The sequence below is a fragment of the Dromaius novaehollandiae genome, chromosome 1 (assembly GCF_036370855.1).
Source record: "Dromaius novaehollandiae isolate bDroNov1 chromosome 1, bDroNov1.hap1, whole genome shotgun sequence".
NCBI lineage: Eukaryota > Metazoa > Chordata > Aves > Casuariiformes > Dromaiidae > Dromaius > Dromaius novaehollandiae.
In genome coordinates this window covers 201,707,343-201,728,789 of record NC_088098.1, presented here as the reverse complement: position 1 = coordinate 201,728,789, position 21,447 = coordinate 201,707,343, and the positions used below count along the sequence as shown (strand labels likewise).

Here is a 21,447-nt window from a genome sequence, read left to right as displayed (position 1 = left end):
AATACTTCTGTGAACAGTCTAGCAACCAAAATGACAAGATTACAACTCTTTTGCAACATGTCCTTGAAAAAGTGTCTTCACTTTTCTTCAGGAAGGTTCAAGTCCGAGATGCCAATCTGAACAGATGCTATATGCCACACCATTTCTCTGTTGCTTAAAAATGATGATGTTAGACAATGTATTAGAGAGTTTCAGAGGTGAAACACAGCATTCCACTTCTCAGATCTCTTCTAAGAGAAGGAACTGGAAAACTGACCATTTTCAAGCAATTTAACAGCAGCTATGCCCATACTAGCAAGCAATGTGGACCAACAGAGGTGGATCTACAAAGCACAAACTCTGGTGCTGAGGACATGATATCCACACTATATACATTTCAGATCCGCACCTTGGTTTGGAATTTCTTTTCCTTTCTTCTGTTTCTGGGGGGGAGGGCTAGTTTTTTTTATGCTTCGGACTAGTCTAAGTCTGGTCCCATGGAGCACCTTAGGTGTATTTTGAGAACATACTTTCCAATTTAGTTTCATACAAAAGGAAACTAGTTTATGTGCTCCAACACTGCACGATAATGTGAACCAAAATACAGAAAGTAGGGATGACTGGGAAATTCATTTTGAAAGCACACTTCTCATCCAAACGTATACATGCCCAGAGTGCACAGAGCAAGTGACATTAGATGACAAATGTTTGGAGAAACCAGTGTTTGTCATGTTATCATAACATACAGAAGGACTTATATTTTGTTACTATTTACTTTTCCAAGATGATACATGTGATTCAGAGAATCTTTTTAGTTCTCTTGACCAGATACACAAATCCAGGATCTGAGAAACAGGGACTCTTCTCAGCAGTGGAATTAGACACTAAATTCAAAATCATTGCTTTAATACAACTGAAAGAAAATGTCATGAATATGTGACTACACTTCTGTTATTAAAATCACAGCAGCTCAATTCAGAATGACTCAGTTTTCCAGAATAAACATTGCTTATCACACACAGAATTAACCTAGGAAGACCAAAAGAGGCCTTGATTCCATAAATATTGTTGCTGAAAAGTTTTGCACCTCCCTTATTTCCTTATATCTGTTCAAGCATCACAGAAGCAAAAATCCACTCACTTGTAGAAAACCCACCCTAAACAGGAAGAAAAAAATAACATGTCTAGTCAAGATATTTAATCCATCCTCATTATGGAAATCAAGCTCAAAATGTAATAACAGAAACTGGTACGAGGCAACATTAAGTTTAGCACCTCATTAAATACTAAATAACTATCAGGTAGAGAAGTCTTTCAGTGGAAGAAATGTAGTATTTACCTAGATAAACATAGGCATTTGTCTGTGAAATAGTTTTTGTTCAACACATTTCAAAAGAGCTCTCAGAAATCCTAACCATGTTTCACATTTGGTCATGCTGAATTTATTTGTGGAGTAGTTATCAGACTGCTCACCTGTAGGGAAGGTTCTTTCGTAGTATCTGATTGCTCGTTGACGTTCCAAGCCTTTTCTGTATTATCGGACTGCAACACATTTGACTCAACCCATTCAACTGAAGAATCCTAAAAATATTGAGTTTGATGTAAAGAATAATTATGACACTATAACATACTATTATACATTGATAAAAATAAAATACTAATAAAGTGCATTGCTAATCAAACTTGATGTATATTGCTAGGCATTATTAATTTAATATCATTTATTACTTTAATAATAATGATAGTAAAAATAATATTGATATTTTCACAAGGAAATTGTTACTTCATGATCAAAACCTCACACCAGGCTTCATGAGCACATCAACACAGTATGGAAGAACTCTAGCTCACGCTGGCAGTTTAATAGAATTGCAAAGCTACTAGAGACAAAACTGTCACAACAAAAAAACCCTGTTTTTATGATATTACACATATAAAATTTCTAAATTCATGACCAATTATGTTTTACATAAAAACAATTAATGTAAAATCAATAACACAATGTGTCATAAAGCACGTTCTCTCTCCTTCTATTTCCATATCCCACTTACCATACCTGCAACTGCAAACTGCACTGAAATTTTATGCTTGCAGCAAACAGCCCACTATCGAACAGAATTTCTCTGTTATTTATAGGAACCTGTCATGGGAATAACAGACTTTGGATTAAAGGTATCAGTCAGGACTGTGCTGTATCCTGGGATTCACTGATGCGATTTGAGGCTTTCTGATGCTTCCCACAGGAAATGTGGGACCTATTTGTGGGTTAGGTTACTTCCCCACCCTGAAAAAACACAGTTCACTTCTGTTATCTCATCACACTGCATACATGAATCTTTCAATAAAAGAGAATCTCTAAGAAGAAAATCACAGTGCTACCTGACTTGCACCAACACATCCTCTTAGCATTTTACACACGGCGGCCAGAAAGCAGCACCCTGATTTGCAGTCAGGTCTCTTGTACTGCTTTGCTGCAATGCCCTTGGACATAAAAGCATACAGATTCAAATGCACGAGTTTGAACCTTCGTTCGGACTCATGGTCGAGTAAGCCCCAGTTGCAGCAGTAATTCAGGCTCAAAATCAAAGTCAAGTATTTGCAATTTTAGACATATTGTTCCACCACATATATCACTGACTACAAAAAACATATGAATGTCTCCACTGTCTCTCAAAAATTCCCCAAATAAAGATTTTTTTCCATTTTTTTCTGCTGAAAAACTGTAAAGCTCTTAGTTCCTAATGAGTGAAAAGAATATTACAAAATGCAGAGGCATTCAAAATGGTACCTTTTAAATTGATTAAATACTTGGTATATTAAAAAGACACACTTTGCCACAGTTTTTCCCCAACAGAAAATGGTAAGAGTAAGACATAGGACTACTAAACATGTCTCTCCACAGAGACTAAAAGAATGCAGGTTTTAAAAAAGTCTTCTAAAGCATTTTAAAATTTCTTACTTACTGAAGAACTATCAAGGAAGTCATCCTTCTTTTCAGATTTTTGTTTTTTGCTTTTCTTCTTTTCTTTCTTAGGTTTTCTTGAATGTTTATCCTTTTTCTTTTTCTTCTGCACAGAATGTTCCTACAAGTAAACATCTGTAAATGAAATCAGCTAAACCAGATGTCCAACACAGAAGAAAAGCGATCACAACCTACTAACCAACTCACATTGAAAAAGCCAAGACTTGCACACAGCTGGACATAGCTACGTATTTTATTCATTTCTATTATCTTCTGTCTTGTATTTCTTCTAGTTTTTATATCTTACATCTACAACAGACGTCCCCCCGCCCCCAAATATATTTTTCACTGGAACTAAGGCACTATAATTATACATACATCTTCTATACACTGTTTATTTTGGTCAAAGTATTTCCTTAGGAATCACTGTGTCAACGTACATCTGTCCTTTTTTTGAAATATCTACACAGATTTTAAACTAATACCACAGAATGGAATATTCTGAGGTTTCATTAAGGCTTTTCTTGTGATCCTCCATGCTAGGGCTTGCTAAAAAGCATGAGATCCTCTGTAATTCTTCTCCTGGCATTATTTTTGTCTGGCAGCACTTGCTCTTCTGCATTTGGTAGAAATTAAAGCTGTAATTGAACCACAGAAGTTCTTCCTCTTTCTGACTAGAAGATTATTTCCAGTTTAAGAAAGCTAACTTTGAAGCAAAAGGAATTTAGAAGCTGAGAGCTTTTCTAAATCATCTTAAAGGTACCAAAGCTTTCTGTTCATATGAAGGTACTGAGAAACTAAAAACACAATTCAGTGATTTACAGTTGCATCACCTTTTCCAGTTGTTCCACACGCTCATTCACATCAGCAAGCATCCACGTATCTTCGCCTCGCAGACGCTTTAGTAGCTTTTGCTTCTGCTCCTTCTCATAAGTAATTTTGGCCTGAGGTGAACAGAGGAGAAAAATAGTCAAATTTCAGCAGCATTACTTACACACCTTTGTAAGTCACGCTGTAACACAACAGCGCACAATTCTAAGAACTGTTCCTGAGAAATTCTCTTTTAAAAAGACAGCATTAAAAATAATTTAGGATTACATGTTAAATGGGAAATTCAGTTAAACCATGTAACATACCTCCCTTCCACAGTCTACAGCTTTGCAGCTCTTCTAGTACTGATATCATCCTATCATCCTAAATAACGGGGTGACATAAGAAATTCAACTTCTGTTCTCCTTTTTGAGAAGCCTTCTGTTCTTACAGCCTTCACAAACTACACAACGTATCATAAGGTGGGATTGGCTTTCTGATTTTTCATTTTTAAAAAAGTCTATGGTCAACTATTCTATCCCAAAGCACTGCTCACCAGCTATTAATTTAAAAAGTAAACTGTTCGCAATTCAATCTTTGTGCACATTCAGCTTTGGAAGTCACCTCAGCCAGGTGAAAAATCTGGAATTGCAGAGGTCCATGCTCTCAGGAAGGATCTCCCTTTTTGAGACTGAAAATGAAAACCACAGCACTTATTTTTCCCATGATTTTTCTAGTCTCAAATCATTAGGGAAGAAGGATAGCAGGGTTCTGCATCTTCCAGTTCCAGAACTTCTGAAGTTTCATAGAAAATTCACCTTCTTAAGTAGAGAATAACATTTGTATTTCTCACTAAAAAAATTTTAGCTTTTGTATGGCTAGAAAAACAGGCTTGGAGAGAGAACACCAGTAGATGCTCTTTCACCGTAACGGTTCAAAGAACAGAAATACAATCTAAAAAATAAGATTAAAAAAAAAGAGACAACTCTTAAATTAGGAGTGCTAACATTTTTTTGAACAATGCTACTAGCAATATTGAAAATGCCATAAAGAACAAAAATCAAAATACTACACATGCCTGTGCCTAACTGAAGCACCCTTTTAAAGCTTCATCCTATAGTAGCCCCAGAAGGTGATGAGGTGATGATCTTTCTAATGCATTTAAATTCAAAAAAAAGAAAAGAAAGAAAAGGAAGCTTCGTGCCCAGGCTCTTAGTTTCAGAAAGAGAGACTTTGAGAAATCAAAACAAGTTAGTGTAAGTCAACTAGAATAAGGAGCCCAAGAACTGGAAATTTTGTTAAGTGGACAAAAATTATTGGGCCTTCAAGCTCTATAACAAAGCAGATGGTCTACAAGGGACTGAGTGAACTCTGTATCTTTGAATTCAAAAGGCAGGGATAAGGAAGGAATTAGAGTATGCTGAGACATTCATTCCAGCATCAAAACAGTTTTGAGTTTTACAAATAAACAAAAAAAAAGAAGAATAAGGAGGACTATAATTCAGTAAGAGTGAAATAGTTGTTAAGCATAGCCCAAGTAACCTGCCCAGAAGTCTAGAAACGCAGGTGTGTTCTTTACTACCTTAACATAATGCAGAGAAGCTCCTTTAGCTGACCCTGGCCACCACACGACACACATCGAGCTCAAACAAAACCCCTGAAACTTGATGCAGAAATCACTGACTGTTATTCTCTGGTCTAGTCCATACAGACCATGAAGGCCCTTCTGTCTTAAAAATAAATTCATTTGACCAAAATAAAGTAACTAATCATGCCACATTCATGGACAAGGGAAGGATAATATCCTCAGCTATGCATCTCATAAAATGCATACAAACCAAACACACACAGAATTTAAGTTTATACCTACATAGAGATGGACACTAGAGATAAACGTAACAAAAGCTGGCCAACAGGGAACTTGACCAATGTTCTAAACAGCAAAAAAAACCCAACAAAATATAGACTTCAAGCCTGTTTGCTCCACAACAAGTAAACACAGACTTTCTTGTCAAGATTTAGATTGGGAAAGGACAAGCTTTCCACATACCCTGTTTCACTTCTGGTAGAGAAAAGCCTGAGGCTCAAGTCAACAGTTCACATCCACCCTTTCATCAATTCTTAGGCATATTAACCTATGAATACCTCCAATGGAAGTCAATCAAGATCAGCTTGTCAACACCTCTTCATTTAATACACTCATTTCCTGACTAGAAAGTTAATACCGGAAGATGCAAGTCTGTCTCCCTTCGTATGTAAGGTGTGGACCTACAGTAATGACATCCTTCTCTTCCTTAGAGGAAGGATGAGATCCTGTATCAGTATCTCATGCTCCCATGAGAAGCTGAATTAAGTTTCAGTTTTGCAAACAGCCAAGGAGCAGATATTATTATAAAACTGTTACCACAAAACTATATCAGGAAGTAAGACCCTCAGGTTGGCCCAATTAGGCAGGCAGTAAGTGCCAGCTGCTTCTGTACTACCCTAAAAGACACTGGAGATGGGCTTCCAGAGCGCCTGCATCCCCACCACGGAGCAGCAAATACAGCCCACTAGTGAGTCTGCACCCTACAAGCACCTGCAAAGCAAATTTCATCCATAATGAGTGAGAACGGGTCCCCTAATTTCTGTGTATTTGTCAGGCCAAAAGTATTTTAAATATAAATGCATTGTTCTGCTTCTTGTTGTACAGTAAAATTGTTTTCCCCAACCTGGTATTTTCACCACTAAAACACATAAATTCCCAAACAGTTATTTAAAGACACTGGCAGACTTTAACCACAGCATCAGTTTATCATTACACGGAATTTACAGGAATCTCTTGGTTAGCTGAGATTACATCTGTGTATGAATACATATCAACATGTTGACTGTATAAAGCAGAAAAAACACTGTTGCTTCAAATCAAGTCAAATTTGCATGTTCTCTTCCAAAGTATTTTTGAATTTCTTTCTTATTGCTGCTGAAAATTCAGTACAGTCTTAAAGATATCAAATACAAGCTCCAGATAAAACACAATACAGAATCTGAAAATACATATATTCAAAATCTCAAAAATAACACTTCATATCATCTGTTTGAGATAAATATGAAATCATACTCTCACTCTGCAACAAATCACAAAGGCAAGCAGAGATAAGATAAGCATTAGAACAAGTTGATCATCTGGTGGTTTATCAACAAACAGGGTATTTATCTGGTATCACCTCAAATTTGCTCCACAGATAATATTATCACAGTTTTTGTCCACATTCCATTTTAAAACCTTTAATTAAGGTTAACCAAAAGTAAGCAAATCTTTAATCACGTAGTCTATGCAATTTTAAGCAGCAGTCCACAATCCTATTCAACTTGCATCACAGCCCAAATTACAAATACACATTTCTAAACACATCACTATCAGAATTACCATATGGATTGCATATTAGCATTTCAATGGTCCCTTAGCCAGTGTGTCCATTTTAACAACAAAAGAACAGTATTATTAAAGGTAAATAAAAAATATATTCCATATATTCCAACTGAGCACTGACAGATAACTAAATAATCTACATTATGCCTGTGTTCTCCTTAAATATCTCCTGTAATATAAATACACCCATCTACAAAAAAAAAACAAACTAAACATAGAATTCATATAACATATATAACTTTCAAAAACCTTTGACAAAGTCCTTCAATTAGAAGCTATTTAGCAAATTAAGCAGTCCAAAGGGTGACAGCGTTACATATTTGGAACTGGCTGCCTTGTTTTATACATTACAAGAGTATCAAACAATAAAACAGATCATCTCTCTCTCCTGTGTTTTCAAGTTTTCTTTTTAAGCATCATTAACTTCTTTTCTCCATTTTTCCTCTTTTTTGCCCCCCAAACTCATTCCACCTTTACATCTCAGACATCTTATTTTCTTTTGGGGGAGTACTCTTCAAGTGATCCTCCTTCATTTATTCTCCACTACTTTCTTCCTATTCATCTGCTAGGTTTTTTTGTGATTTAGACTCCTACCCTTCTCTATAATAAAAAGTATATTTTAAATAAAATTACTATTTCCTTCAAAAATGACAAATTTGCAAAACTTACAAATACACATTGAGTAAAATGAAGTTAATATTATATATAAGGTACAAAAGAAGCAGGAATATTTTTTATTAGCTCTATAATAAACAGAAAAAATACAAGCTAGCATTTAGGTAAATGAAATACATGATCCTCATAAAAGAGGTTGATCATACTTCTCACTGAAGTATGCAAATATATATTCAGAACACAGAGTGACTCTAAATCTCGTTAAGCTGCAGACTGTGGTCTCCCGAATACGGGAAGCCATGGGATTGGACAAGATGAACCTGTAGTGGCACTACCACCAGACTGTTAAAAAGAGACAGACACAAAAAGCAGTAGACAAAATGTGCTTTTTCTTACACCAAGTTACAAAATATAAATGATCGTTAACAATATCCATATGTAAAATAAAAACAAAAAAAGCTGCCTAGGGATTTATAAAAGACTAAAAGAGGTTATATTTTGACCTGAATTATCAATTTAACACCAGGCTGGAATGCTAGCAGCTATAACCTCTGAATGTATGTATCTATCTAGCGCCCTCTACCATCAAATTACAATATTCATTTTTATAGTCAAGGAAGATTTTCCCCTGAACCCCCCCCCCATATTTCAAGCATCACTTGGGGGAGAAGAGGGGGAATCTAAGCTACTCTCTTCATTAGCTTCAGACCTTAACCTCCTATTCTACTTGTCTTTTATAATCATGTATGGCTAACTAGCATCCATCTATTTTTTTCTTCCCTTTCTACATTTTATAATTAAGTCCCCTGTCAGACATATTCTGCTACGCTACAGAGGCCAACTCTAACAGTTTCACATCTCTCAACCCACAGCAATTCAAGCATTTATTTCAAATGAAGGTTCATTAATACAAAAATATCCAACAATTTTTCCTTTCAACTTTACAGACAAGTACTTAACATTAGGTACATTTTAGGTGACCACTGCAACACCATTTTTATGTTTCTTCACCATAAGTATAAGATATTACATTTTTGAAATAACTTCTATTTCAGAACAATGCATTAATTTTGCAAGTGAGGGTGCAGGCCCACACACAAACACACAGTACCATTAAAAGCAATTAAGTATCAAGAAGGGCAAGCAGCATGCTGCGTATCATGCTTCTGGGGTACCCTAATAAACTTACTCAGGACTCCCTTTGCAACAGGCACAAGGTGAAGCACCATGCCAGCAAAGCACTATGAAAGATCTGTTAGTAAACGGTTATAAAAACAGCACTCTACTGCAATATGGTAGCACTGTTGGCTAACGTGGACAGAGCAAACTCTTTGGAGTCTTTACTGCAAACAAGCCAAAGGATCTTGGATTTCACAGTCCCATCTGAAAGAGGAAGGAAATCAAGTTCAGCGAAAGTTCTCGATTTTTCAATACAGGGATGAGGCAGGTCATTAAGGCCAGTCCTGCACAATTGTTGACCAGGGCATCTGCTGAGCTAACTATAAAACTTGCTCCAAACAGCCTGTAATACACGAGAGTCAAACACCAAAACCTGCAAAAATTACAGCATGCCACCCCAGGAAGAAGCAGAAAAGATCGCAGGCGCTGCCAATGGCAGCATTAGGTTGCACAATAAACAGAACTTGTTACATGACAGCACCCCAGAGATTTCCAGAAGTGGGTCACGCCACACCTTAGGGAGGGAGGCTAAACCACTGCCTCTCCAGCACCCAGAAACCCTGACCAGCACTCTTTCCTGACCCAAACCCTGATCATCAATTCAGCTCTCAGGAAGGGCATAAAGAATTTTCAATACCACTAGAAAGACCACACAGTGTCCCATCATTAACCATGGTTAATCTCTAGTTCTTCAGGATAAAATGAAAAATGTCACTATCCAAAAAGCCAACTTCTCCATCAAAACAAAGAAAAAATCCCTTTTTCCTCTAACAAATAGCCAGAAGAAACTCCATAGCCCAGCACCATATCAATATAGTGTGACAAACACAATCAGCAGAGAGAGATCAAGCACGACTTCACAGCTGAGCTGCTTGAATAACCAAGGCTCCACTTCTGCACCTCTCTTCACACACCCACCTGTGTGTCCCACCACCCTCCTTGCACTGACCTGGCCACTTCAGGGAACTATACTGACAGAAGGTGAATCCTAAACAGAGGACAGCTTTCTGCAGCTCTAGCTTCCAAACTAGCCCTCTTACAAGGTCACGCAAGCTACCAGTTCCAGTATCAGGAAGGAAGAAAAACAGTGCAGCCTGGGGAGGAAGGGCATGAGAGGACAAAAGTATGGAACGACTCCTTTGGACAGCCACTTTCTGTTAAAAAAATTCAAGACAAAACAGCTAGCCCAGTTCTTAAGATACCAACATAACACACCCAAAATCTGAACAATAAGGTTTCATTTCTAATTTCAGGACTATCTCCATTCTGTCATACAACCCATTCTATTCATTTAGCAGTTTCCATATTAAACTGTCAGAGAGGTTGCTGTGGCCTGCATTACTCTCCCAACTTGCATCATTACAAAGACCAGGGCTGGAGAGGCCTGGTTATACGAGTGCTTATCTTCAGTGAACCCAGACACACCTTCTCTGATCATTCTGATGCTCCTGTACACATTTCCAATCTCGGTAACGCAGTTATTTTCACGAATGCTTAGGCTATGTTTCTCTATCCTCAATATTCCCGTTACTGTAACGTCCCTGAAGCCTTACCAAGGAGGACAGCAGCGGAGACATACAAAAGGGATTCGTTTCCACAACAAGCTGCCGTATCACAGCCGTACCAGTGCTGCCTGTACCCTCATCCTCCTGCAGATGCAGCTGTGCCAGCTGAAAACATCACTGCTCTTTGTCATTTGCACCTGTCAAAAGGTACACAAGACAGACCATGCAAACAATTTTCAAATTTGTTGTGACCAAAAATCATCCCAGAACAGTGTGACATGCAATTTAGAAAGCAGACTGTAGGTGATGGCAGTCTTCAGTGAGCAGCAGCTGGGAGGCAGTAACTGTTTCTGCTGGGACAGCTGCAGACACTGCAGAGGAACAGATGCCTGCCTGCAGCTACTGCTGCTAGCAAACTGCAGGAATCGTGTTGACCCAGAACCTCTCCAGACCCGTGGCAGAGAGAGCTCTAAAAGAAGGAATAACAGAATATAAAAACTGAGGCATCAGTAGGCTTCTCAAATCACTTGTCTTTTAAATCAAAGGCATGGGTTGCAAAAATGCATATAGAACTGCTTTGTCAGAAGTATGAAGACGTTTTGTGAAAAGATAGGATTCACTTCTCGGTGCTACTACTCCTCTAATATTAATCAATGATTTAAGATCTCAGTGAGTACAATAGGATTGACATGCTTACTTCCTCTGAAAGACAGTCAAGGATGTAACACTTCTGATGGATTTTAAAAGGGAAAGAACATGAAATGGCTTAGTATTATAGCATATAAACATTTTCCAATGAATAACAGCTCTAAAAACCAGAATAGTGACACATTTTGCTATTAATTTCTGATTTGAGATTAATTTCTGTAATTTTTCACTAAAAACGAAGTGTAAAATGTTGCCATAGTATTTCATCATTTCTGCAAATACCATTCACTGCAACAATCCAACAGTTCGGCTGATTTAAGAAGAAATACCTAATAGTACTTCACTGAGAAAACCTGCTCATTTCACAGCTTGCTTAGAGTTCAAATACAGTGCAGTCAGTGATATTGTTGCACGCTGGTTTTTTTTTTAAGATTTAGGTCAGTTTTTTAAAAAAAATAAAACTTAAAAGATGTAAAATACAGGTAGAGGTCTAAGTCAAAAGAATGAAACAAGACATATCAAAATAATAAGGGATTGTGCATCTCAATTTTTTTCAGAAACCTAAATAAGCAAAATTAAACACAATTTCATATTGTACAATAAGACTGTTTCAAGGTACCATCATTTTATCTATATTGTTTGAAAAATGTATCTGCACCTCTTTGTGAAATAATGAGTAAAATCTTATTTACCTACAGTACTATTTAATCAAAATGCACTGCCATCAAGAGAAATTTGCCATCTATCGTCCATCCCTAACAATTAAAAGACAGGATTTCTGTATAAGCAATGGCCAAATCACATCAACCATAGAGACAAAAGAGTAAAAGACTCAGCCAGGTCCATCAAAAACTACAGAGCAGATGATGATCAGCACCAAAACACAGAAATGCCATGTCATAGTACAGATTCAGGGACTGATTCAAGATTGTATTATTGCTAGTTTTTATGGATAATTTATGCTCTCATCTAATAAAGCATGCATCCCTGCATTTACAAAAATACCCAGATTATTTTCTCTTTCTAAACTTGCAAACTCAAACAGTGATGTTATGAACTATCCTACACATCAAAACAAGATGCTATTTCAGGAGCTTGATAACAATTTGCATGTCAACACTTAATTATTTGATTACTGATCATTATGATAAACATAACCAGCTGCTGTGCTTTACCAGCACAGTTGGGAAGACAGACTACACAAAAGATGTTTCCAAAATTTAGAAGAGAAATCTCTATTGAGGCATTGAGCGGTTTTTTGGTTCTACAACTGAAGTGTGTGAGATAATCATAACCAGCAAAAATCAAGAAAGAGTAATTAAAAATCAACAAGAAGCAATCTCCTCAATTTCTTTGTTTTAAAGGTAAAAGCAAATGAAGAAATCAATTCTATTTCTACAACTGTTTCAAAATAATCTCTTCATTTTTGTGTATATGGAATTTGCAAAAAAAAAAATAACCAGCTAATTCCTGATTTTTCTAGTGAGCTCAGTGATTTAGGCAGAATTACTTCTCAAGATATAGAAAAGGTTCCCTCAGATTGCTTGCAGTCTCAACCATCAACAAAAGATATCTGTAACCAGAGCTAAAGGGCTTCCTTTCATTTTAGCCCAATCTACACAGACTAAATATCTGCAGTGTCTCTACAGTGAAGAGCTCCTTAAGGTGAATCTAGTTGAACATCTCCTCTCATCTTTCCAGAAACAGAACTGCTGAAGCACAGTCATTTCTGTAAACTGTAAAGTATCTGGCAGCATCACGACTGAAGTATCAGACCTATGCAGCTTCCCAATTGTCCTGCCCAAAGCAAAAAGCAGGAACTTCCAAGACAACACAGAATCACAGAATAGTTGAGGTTAGAAGGGACCCCTGGAGAGCATCTGGTCCAATCCCCCTGCTCAAGCAATCACCTAGAGCAGTTGCCCAGAACACTGTCCAGATCACATTTGAGTATCACCATGGATGGAGACTCCATAACCTCTCTGGGCAACGTGCTCCAGTGTTAAACTACTCTCAAAGTAAATAAGTGTTTCCTTATGTTCAGGCAGAATTTCCTGTGTTTCAGTTTGTGTCCCTTGCCTCTTGTCCTGTCATCGAGCACCACTGAAGTGCTTGGCTCTTTCTGGCTCTTTGCTGGTCTCACTTCAGTAGCTCCCCGTCTTATACTCAAGAGCTCAGAACTGGAGGCAGCACTCCAGGTGCGGCCTCACCAGGGCTGAGAAAAGGGAAGGATCACCTCCCTCAACCTGCAGGCAACACTCGGCCTAATCCAGCCCAGGATGCTGCTGGCCGCCATTGCCACAAGGGAACATCACAGGCCCATATTTAACTTGCTGTCCACCAGGACTCCAGGCCCTTCTTTGCCAAGCTGCTCCCTGGCCAGTTCTGGTGCATTGGGTTATTCCTTCCCATGTGCAGGACTTGGCATTGCCCTTTTTTGAACTTTGTGAGTTCCCATCAGCCCTTTTCTCCAGCCTTCAAGGTCTCTCTGAATGGCAGCACAATCACCCAGTGTATCACCCACTCCTCCCAGTTTTGGGTGATCTGAAAACTTGCTGAGGTTGCATTCAGTCCCAGGTCATTAATGAAGATATTAAACAGCACTGGCCCCAGGATCAAGCCCTGGGAGACACCATGAGTGACTGGCCTCCAGCTACACTTCGTGACACTGATTATGAGTCCAGTCATTTAGACAGTTTTCAATCCAACTCACTGCCCACTTCTCTAGCCTGCACTTCATCAGCTCCTCTAAAAGGATGTGAGTGGAGATGGTGTCAAAAGACTTCCTGAAGGCAAGGCAGACGACATCCACTGCTCTCCCCTCATCCACTCAGCCAGTCATCTCATCACAGAAGGCTATCAGGTTGGTCAGGCATGATTTCCCCTCAGAAATCCATGCTGACTGCTCCTCATCACCTTCCTGTCCTTCACATGTCTGCAAATGGCATCCAGGATTAGTTCCTCCATCACCTTCCCACAGATCAAGGTGAGGCTGAGCAGCCTGTAGTTTCCCGGATCCTCCTTCTTGCCCTTCTGAAAGACAGCAGCAACATTTGCTCTCTTCCAGCCCTCAGGAACCTCTCCCAGGTCCCATGACCTTTCAAGGATAATCGAGATTGGCTGCACAATATCATCTGCCAGCTCCCTCAGCACTCACTGGGGCATCCCATCAGGGCCCACGCACTTGTGTATCTCCAGTTTGTTTAAACGTGTTCCCTAACCTGATCCTCCTCTCCGAAGGGAAAGTCTTCCTTTCTCCAGACTTCCCCTCTGGTCTCAGGGGCCTCAGATTCCCAAAGGCCGGTCTTGCCAGAAAAGAGTGAGGTGAAGAAGGCATCCAGTCTTTTCTGCATCCTTTGTTACCAAGGCCCCTGACCCATTCAGCAGCAGGACCACACTCCCCCTAGCCTTTCTCTTGCCACTTAGCTAACTTGAAGCAGCCTTTCTTGTTGCCCTTCACATCCCTCACCAGATTCAACCCCAGATGGGCTTTGGCTCTCCTCACCCCATCCCTGAATGCTCAGACACTGTCTCTTTATTCCTCCCAGGTCACCTGTCCCTGCTTCCACCTCTTATACACTTCCTTACATTTGATTTTTTTCCAGAGCTCCTTGTTCATCCACGAAGGCCTCCTCCCACCTTCACTGGATTTCCTGCTTGTTGGGATGAACCATTCTTGAGCTTGGAGGAGGTGATCCTTGAATATCAATCAGCTCTCTTGGACCCCTCTCCCCTCCACAGTCATAGCCCATGAGATTCTTCCAAGCAGGTCCCTAAACACCCTCAAGTCTGATCTCCTGAAGTCCAGGGGTGTGATCCTGCTTTTTGTCCTGTTCCCTCCTTGCAGGATCCTGAACTCCACCTGTTGCTCAGGCTGCCCCCAACTTTCACGTCTCCAACCAGTTTTTCTTTGCTTGCAACTATGAGGTCCAACACAGCTCCTCTCCTCAAACATCAGATGAATATCTTGACCACATTAGCCACATGTTAAAAGTTACTGCTCTTCTACCACCCGATCACATGGTGTTCCCAACCTCCATCAAGCCTCTCGCTCCTTTTTTTAAGCCATACGTAGGTGCAGTAAATCTGACAAACTAAGCCCATTTCTTTTTTGCCTTACAAGAAAGAGGATCAAAATGCACCGGGATAAAGTGCTGCAACAATGCTTCTCTAGCAACAGGCGTTCTGACCATAATCAAATTAGTCTAAGTGAAGCAGAGAAAGTCAATACACTTAAAACATTAAACCATTCTCATTTATGGATGTTATTGATATTATACATATTTTAATGAACAGATGAACATCTTTAAAAGCTCATAACTTCACAAATACTTAATTTATTTCAAATGAGGACTGTTTTTCCTTCTCTACGAAGGACAGCTGCAAACAAAAAAACCCAAGCAATTTATCATTTGCAATTTTTTCCTGCATAAAACTTCAGGAAGAGTACTATCAGGCGGAGGTTAAGTTTTTTGGATTCTCTGTTTTCTGCTTTGTTCTTTTTCTGAGGGGAGGAATTTAGATTTAGTTTCATCCTAAAGCCTCAAAATAGTTTTTTTTCCTAATACTTTCACAAAAGCTGATGAACAACATCCAAACCCATAAGAACGGTGGAACATAAATGGTTAGGACCTACAAGGCTACAATGCCATCAAGGACTTCGAGATATCCTAATAGTGGAAGAGTAGCCACTATACTCACTATATTGTGCTTTCCAGTACCAACTCAAACCCTGCCAAAACTACTTTTAACTCCTCTTATCCCTCATCCTCTGTATGACTAAGTGCTCACATCAGCCACTTCAACCTTCTCTTCTATGACAGCAGCTTTGTTTCATTGCTGTTGAATTTTTCAGCACCACTACAACCAAACCTCGTTGCTGAGCTTTATTGCATCTCCCCGAACTGAGACTTAACTGAACATGCTGACAGGTTAAAGTTGAATTCACATGACCTTTTCCAGAGATTGCAACATATTAAATATCACAATCCAGTTACTACAAAAACACCACAATAGTGTTTAATGTTACATCTATGAGCTGAAATTAAATTTATTTTATACATATGAACAAAAGAAGGAAAAATCATCCACAGGTATTTGGGAAGGGCAAGTTTCACCAAAAATTTTTACACATCTTCACAGAACACCTTTATTTCACATTAAACTGCTGATGCATTTTGAAGGAAATAAAGAGGAAGAATATCATTACTTAATAAACTACTACTACAATGTCTGACATTGTAAAAGGTTTTTCAAATGAGAAGTATTGTCCCAGCTAGCTTGCAGTACAAGCAGCAGCAATTGGGAGGAAAAGGTAAAGTAAGAAAATGGCAGCCTATATAACAGTTTCACTTTTTTCCAGTTAAAAGAATTTTCTGAAGATCCGAGAGGTTGAACTGCGCAAAGAAGGAATCTCGGCAGTGTTACACAGCAACTTAAATATAGCAGAAAAATGCAAGAAAAAATGAAAAGTAAAACTTGCAGGATGGTATTATTTACTATCACTAAGTTAAAGGAATTTCCTTTAACTGCTTGTCAAAAAGGCAGAGGAGATTCAAGGTTGTAATACACCCTGCCTACTGTGTAGAATCCATATAATTACATCCCATCCTTATAAATAAGTTATTTAAGGGAAATCCTATCGCCTACAATATTCCAGTGCCTTCTAGAATGTTCCTAGAGCCATAACTGCGCAAGGGGGATACCCACACAACATATTACTTCATCTTTTCTCTGACTTTACCTTGAGGAAAGACATTGCTACTATGTAGGCCCCTGGGATATTCAGGCCACTTTCCAATTTCTTTTTTTCGTTAAAACAGTTTTGTCCAGTAAGATTTGTTTGCTGCTTACTTTGGTCTTCCTTCTCTTGAAGTCCATCACCACAACTTCAAACTTTTTCCTTACCTAGTTCTCCTCTTACTGTTTTCTTCACTTTTCTTTCCATATAGTTATCTCCCACTCCTTAAACTTCAAAATAAATCATGCCATGGAACTAACATGACATTTACTATTTTATCATTCACCCTACTAGTGTGTCATATCAAGAACCAGCAGCTTACAGCATAAGTATCAAAGACAGCATATGGGCAGGCTTCAAATAAAATGTGACTCAGGTCTCATAGTGGCAGCAACCCGACAAAAACATCTATGAGAAGGAGAGTCCCAACTCTTGGCTCACACTACAGTAAGACGTAACCAACCAGCTAATATCCTGGCTCCATGAAAACAGACTCTCCCATTTCTGTCCAAGTTATTACCTACCCAATATATTCTCTTTTGAAGAAGGGAAAAAAGAAAAAAAAAAGGCAACCACATACACTTCCCTGGGAAATTATCAAAACTGGTGTTACACCTCTTTCTTCAGTTGGTGGCTGTTCTGTCTATAAAAACTCTCTGAAACTAATACTACCTTGCATTTGTATAGTGCCAAGTACAACACGCTCTGTTTCTGGATAGCTCTCAAGTATTCCTAAACATGATTAAGAACAGCAACTACTTGGTTTCAGTAAACCTTAAAATATGCATTATACAGTGGAATCTGATCTTGTACAAGCAGGATACAAATTAGACTTTCTATAAAATGAGAATTTCAGGATAGTTCAATACATTACAGCACCAAGCAATAAACCTTATCTTTGAAGAGCTGCATTTCAGTATTATTTATTAAGAAAGCCATCGAGAGGAACAGGGATATTCAGTGCCATATGTTATCCAAAGTGCTCTAAGTTAATTTCTTACACAGAGCTTTCCATAGCCTTCAGATGTCACACAATATGCTGTGTTACTATTCTTATATTCATGAACTTCTTTGATTTGAAAGAGCAAATAAAAGTTATCTGGCAAAGCTGCTGCTGCTCACGACTTGCCTTTTTTTCTTATAAACATTGTCCTTGAACATAAGACACACATAAATGAGATGTGAAATACTGAATGGATCAATACCACTGTAAGTGGCAAGACGCATAATGCAGCCGCTGCCAATCAAAAGCAAGTTCCTGCTTGCTTTTCGCCACTGCCCGGTGATACAGTCCAGCCCCCCTTTCGGCCGGGGGGCACGGGACTCTCCTAGGGGAGAAGGGTCCCCACCGGGGCCGGGCGGGGCCGACCCGGGGCCAAGCCCCCCCCATCCCGGGCAGGACGGGGCCGCCGGCGGAGGCCTGGCCGCGCCGGTGCGCCGCAGCACGCCTGCCCGGGGGGAGGCGAGGGCCTGCCCGGCGGGGGAGGGGGGAGGGCGGAGGTCCCACCTGCGCCAGCAGCGCCTCCCGCTCCTGCCGCCTCTGCTCCTTGCGCGCCGCCAGCTGCGCCTCCCGCTCCAGTCCCGACGCCATGGCCGGGCCGCGCCGTAAAGCAGCCGCCGGGCAGCCTCGCCGTGCGTACGGCGCTGTCGTAAACAGCGGCGGGAAGGGGGGTGGGCGAGGGCCGGGGCGGTGCCCAGGGGGCTGGGCGCTGCCCGGGAACGGGGAGAGGGGCGGGGCGAGGCCCGGGGGCGGGGCGAGGGGCGGGGCGGGGCCCCGGGGGGCGGGGCGAGGGGCGGCTGCGCAGGGCAGTGTGGTGTCGGGGTGCAGCTCTGCCCTCAAAGCAGAAATCCATTTTCCACCGGCGAGAAAAGGGCGGTGCTGGTCGGAGCTGCTAAATCCGGCAGCCCGAGAGAGCGGGGCTGCCCCACCGCCGTGCCCAGGTCCAGCCAGGACAAGGCTGAGCACATATTCCTGATCAGCATGCACACGCATACAGCACACGTATATATGTATATGAATATATATATATGAATGCATATCAGTGTGGCCACGCAGATGAACACGGACAGAAAACAGCGCTTGTGCAAACAGGAACAGCACTGATGGCCTCATCCTGGTCCGCTCACCGGCTGATCAGAAGGAAAGCCCGTGAGTGGAAAATACACACACATATATATACATATACGTACAACGTGGATCCCTCCCGCAGCTGCCCGTAGACACGCAGCTGCCCCTGGAGCCCCGGCATCCCCAGGTGCTGGTACCTGGACATCTGAGCGCCCGAGGCCTGCAGCCCCACTGCAGACCCCCTGCTCAGACCTGCACACCTGTGTACACGCACACGCGCACGCTGTGTGGGCCTGTGGAGCCCCTCGTCTCTTAGTCTCAGACGCACACGCAAATGGGTCTCAGCCCAGGCCTACCGCCTCCCCGCAGCTGCCCCCGGGCCCCTCCGCCGCTGCGGGCTCGGACCCCTGCTCCCGGCAGGAGCCGGCTCACAGGCCCTCTGGGCCCTCCAGTGTTCGGCCATAACGGATTCAACCTCATGACCAAGTTTCCCCAGCTTCTCTCATAGCTACAAAATTTATGGCAGCTTCTAGAAGACTTTCCACAACCTACCAGGTAAAAGTCAGGGCAAGTATGTCACGTCATGGCACAAAGAGCTTAGCGGGTGCCTGTGGCGCTTGACTCGGAGGGCCATGAATGCACAGCATTGGTGTGGGAATACCGAATTCCAGTCTTAGCCTTTGCTGGTGACCACAATGGCTTTATGTGAGCCTCAGACTACTCATCTGGACCCAAGATTAATGAGGACTGTGCAAGGGAAAATGTGGCTTAGCAGACACTCCCAGACTCCACATAGTGCCCGATACTCCCCATTGCCACGATCAGTCTTCACAGTATCTTCCAGCCACTTTCTCTTCCGTTTGCAGCCAGTTTGGTGCTTCCATGCTAACATATGGCTTCTATAACTGGCAGGGTGCCAATGCTCAATATCTGCCTGGACAGGAGGAGGAGGGAAGTTTAAAAATATATGTTCAAGCACATACAAATTGCAGTTGGCTGACAGTATATGACAGGGCTGCTAAATCTCAGGTGAAGCAGATATTTAACACAATTTCTCTGGGACAAGATCAGAGCATTATTACTGTGTGTCTGGCACCAAACATAATCACAACTGCCAAATAATAGTAATATTATTTGGGCTGAAGTCTAAGCAAAATATCTGGGTAATTTGTTAGCTAATGGCATTGGGCAGTATGTTTTCAAAATGGTAACAGTGACTGAGTAATCATCTCCATGGTGATATTAAACATGTAAATTGTATTTGCATCTTTGTTCAATTTATGCTATGACAATTAGCAGCATCTTCTGAAGAAAAATCTGTTGTAGTTCATCACTAGGTAGAGAATCATAACTGATAGAGCTTAATAGTCATTGCATGGAAAAGCAGCACATCAACCCCCTTTGGGAAGCAATTAGCAAATTAAGTAGATGGAGACACATTCAAGCATGTTTGACAAATGCTATGCTCATTCCTTAGCTTTATACAGCAAAGGGCGCTGCGGTTGAGAGGAGAAGCAAGAAAAGCACAGGTCTGGCCCAGAAAGGAAAGCCTCTTCTCATCATGACGTGTGCTTTTTACTGAAAAACTGGCTCTTTTCCCTCCCTGATTTTACCACTTCCTGCAGGCAGCCAGCAGCAGAGCAGTTCAGGTGGGTACTCCCTAATTCATTTCATGCACAGTCAGGTATATTGGCTTAATGGGCTTATATTTAAGCTAAACAGCAAATTATTAGTCCATGAGCTGACCCAAATAGTTCCAAATGAATCAGTTTAGGGAGTGTTTGGAAGAGCTGCATGAGAAGAGAAAGGCTGGTAACTAACAAAAGTGTGGTTTGCAACTGCTGTGGACAATAACTTCTTCCACCAGTAGCTGGAGTCAGAGCAGAAAATGTGTTTTCCACAACCTCAAGTTACAGACAAAGAAGAGATCTTAAAGCACTGTGTAAGCTTTTGCAATATTTGGTATTATTCTTGATATTCATAATCCTCTGCATCATGTAATAGGGCAATACTCTAAATTTTCAATTAAATACAAGTTTCCAATACTCATGATTTTAGAGGAGAAACCATGATACAAATGCACTCTAGAAGGTCAAAAACTGAAAAGCAGTTTAAATTTAAAAGTTATTTTAAAAATATGATTATTCTGCCATCTTGTAAGTTTTGAGAGATTACTTTAATATATGGGGTCAACAGTTAGGAAATGGATGACATAATTTTACCTCATTTCCTCTCCTCATCCAAGAAAAGGATTTTCTCAGAGGAAGCAAAGTAAAATGAAACTTTAGTCTCATTTGTTTTAACATATTAGTATTTCTGAGACCCACTCACATGCTCAGAAATCTGCAGTGAACCTAAAGAACAAGTCTGTGGTATACCACGTTTAATGGTCAGCAGGACACTTCTGCTCAGTCATTTTATTCCCACTGCCAAAATTAAACACATTAATAAAACAATAATGTTCCAGAGTTACTGGTCTGTGCTGAACTCCTACCGGGAGGCACTGACCTTGCAGAATGAATTACCATT

General features: G+C 40.6%; 1 protein-coding gene across 2 annotated transcripts in view; it reads right to left on the bottom strand.

Annotated features, from left to right (window-relative positions):
* Positions 1-18,518, bottom strand: part of CWF19L2 (CWF19 like cell cycle control factor 2) — an 88,086-nt gene extending 69,568 nt beyond the window's left edge. The window contains exons 1-4 of one of the 2 annotated variants that reach the window (XM_026100169.2): positions 18,358-18,518; positions 3,775-3,885; positions 2,943-3,062; positions 1,453-1,560 (exon numbers count right to left, since the gene is read on the bottom strand). In XM_026100169.2, coding sequence (XP_025955954.1) covers positions 1,453-1,560; positions 2,943-3,062; positions 3,775-3,885; positions 18,358-18,441 — 423 coding nt within the window. In that variant the 5' untranslated portion in view covers positions 18,442-18,518. Of the gene's footprint in view, positions 1-1,452; positions 1,561-2,942; positions 3,063-3,774; positions 3,886-10,510; positions 10,626-18,357 lie in introns of those variants that run through there. The other variant, XM_026100170.2, reaches the window with a different exon arrangement.
* Between the last annotated feature and the right edge of the window lie 2,929 nt (positions 18,519-21,447).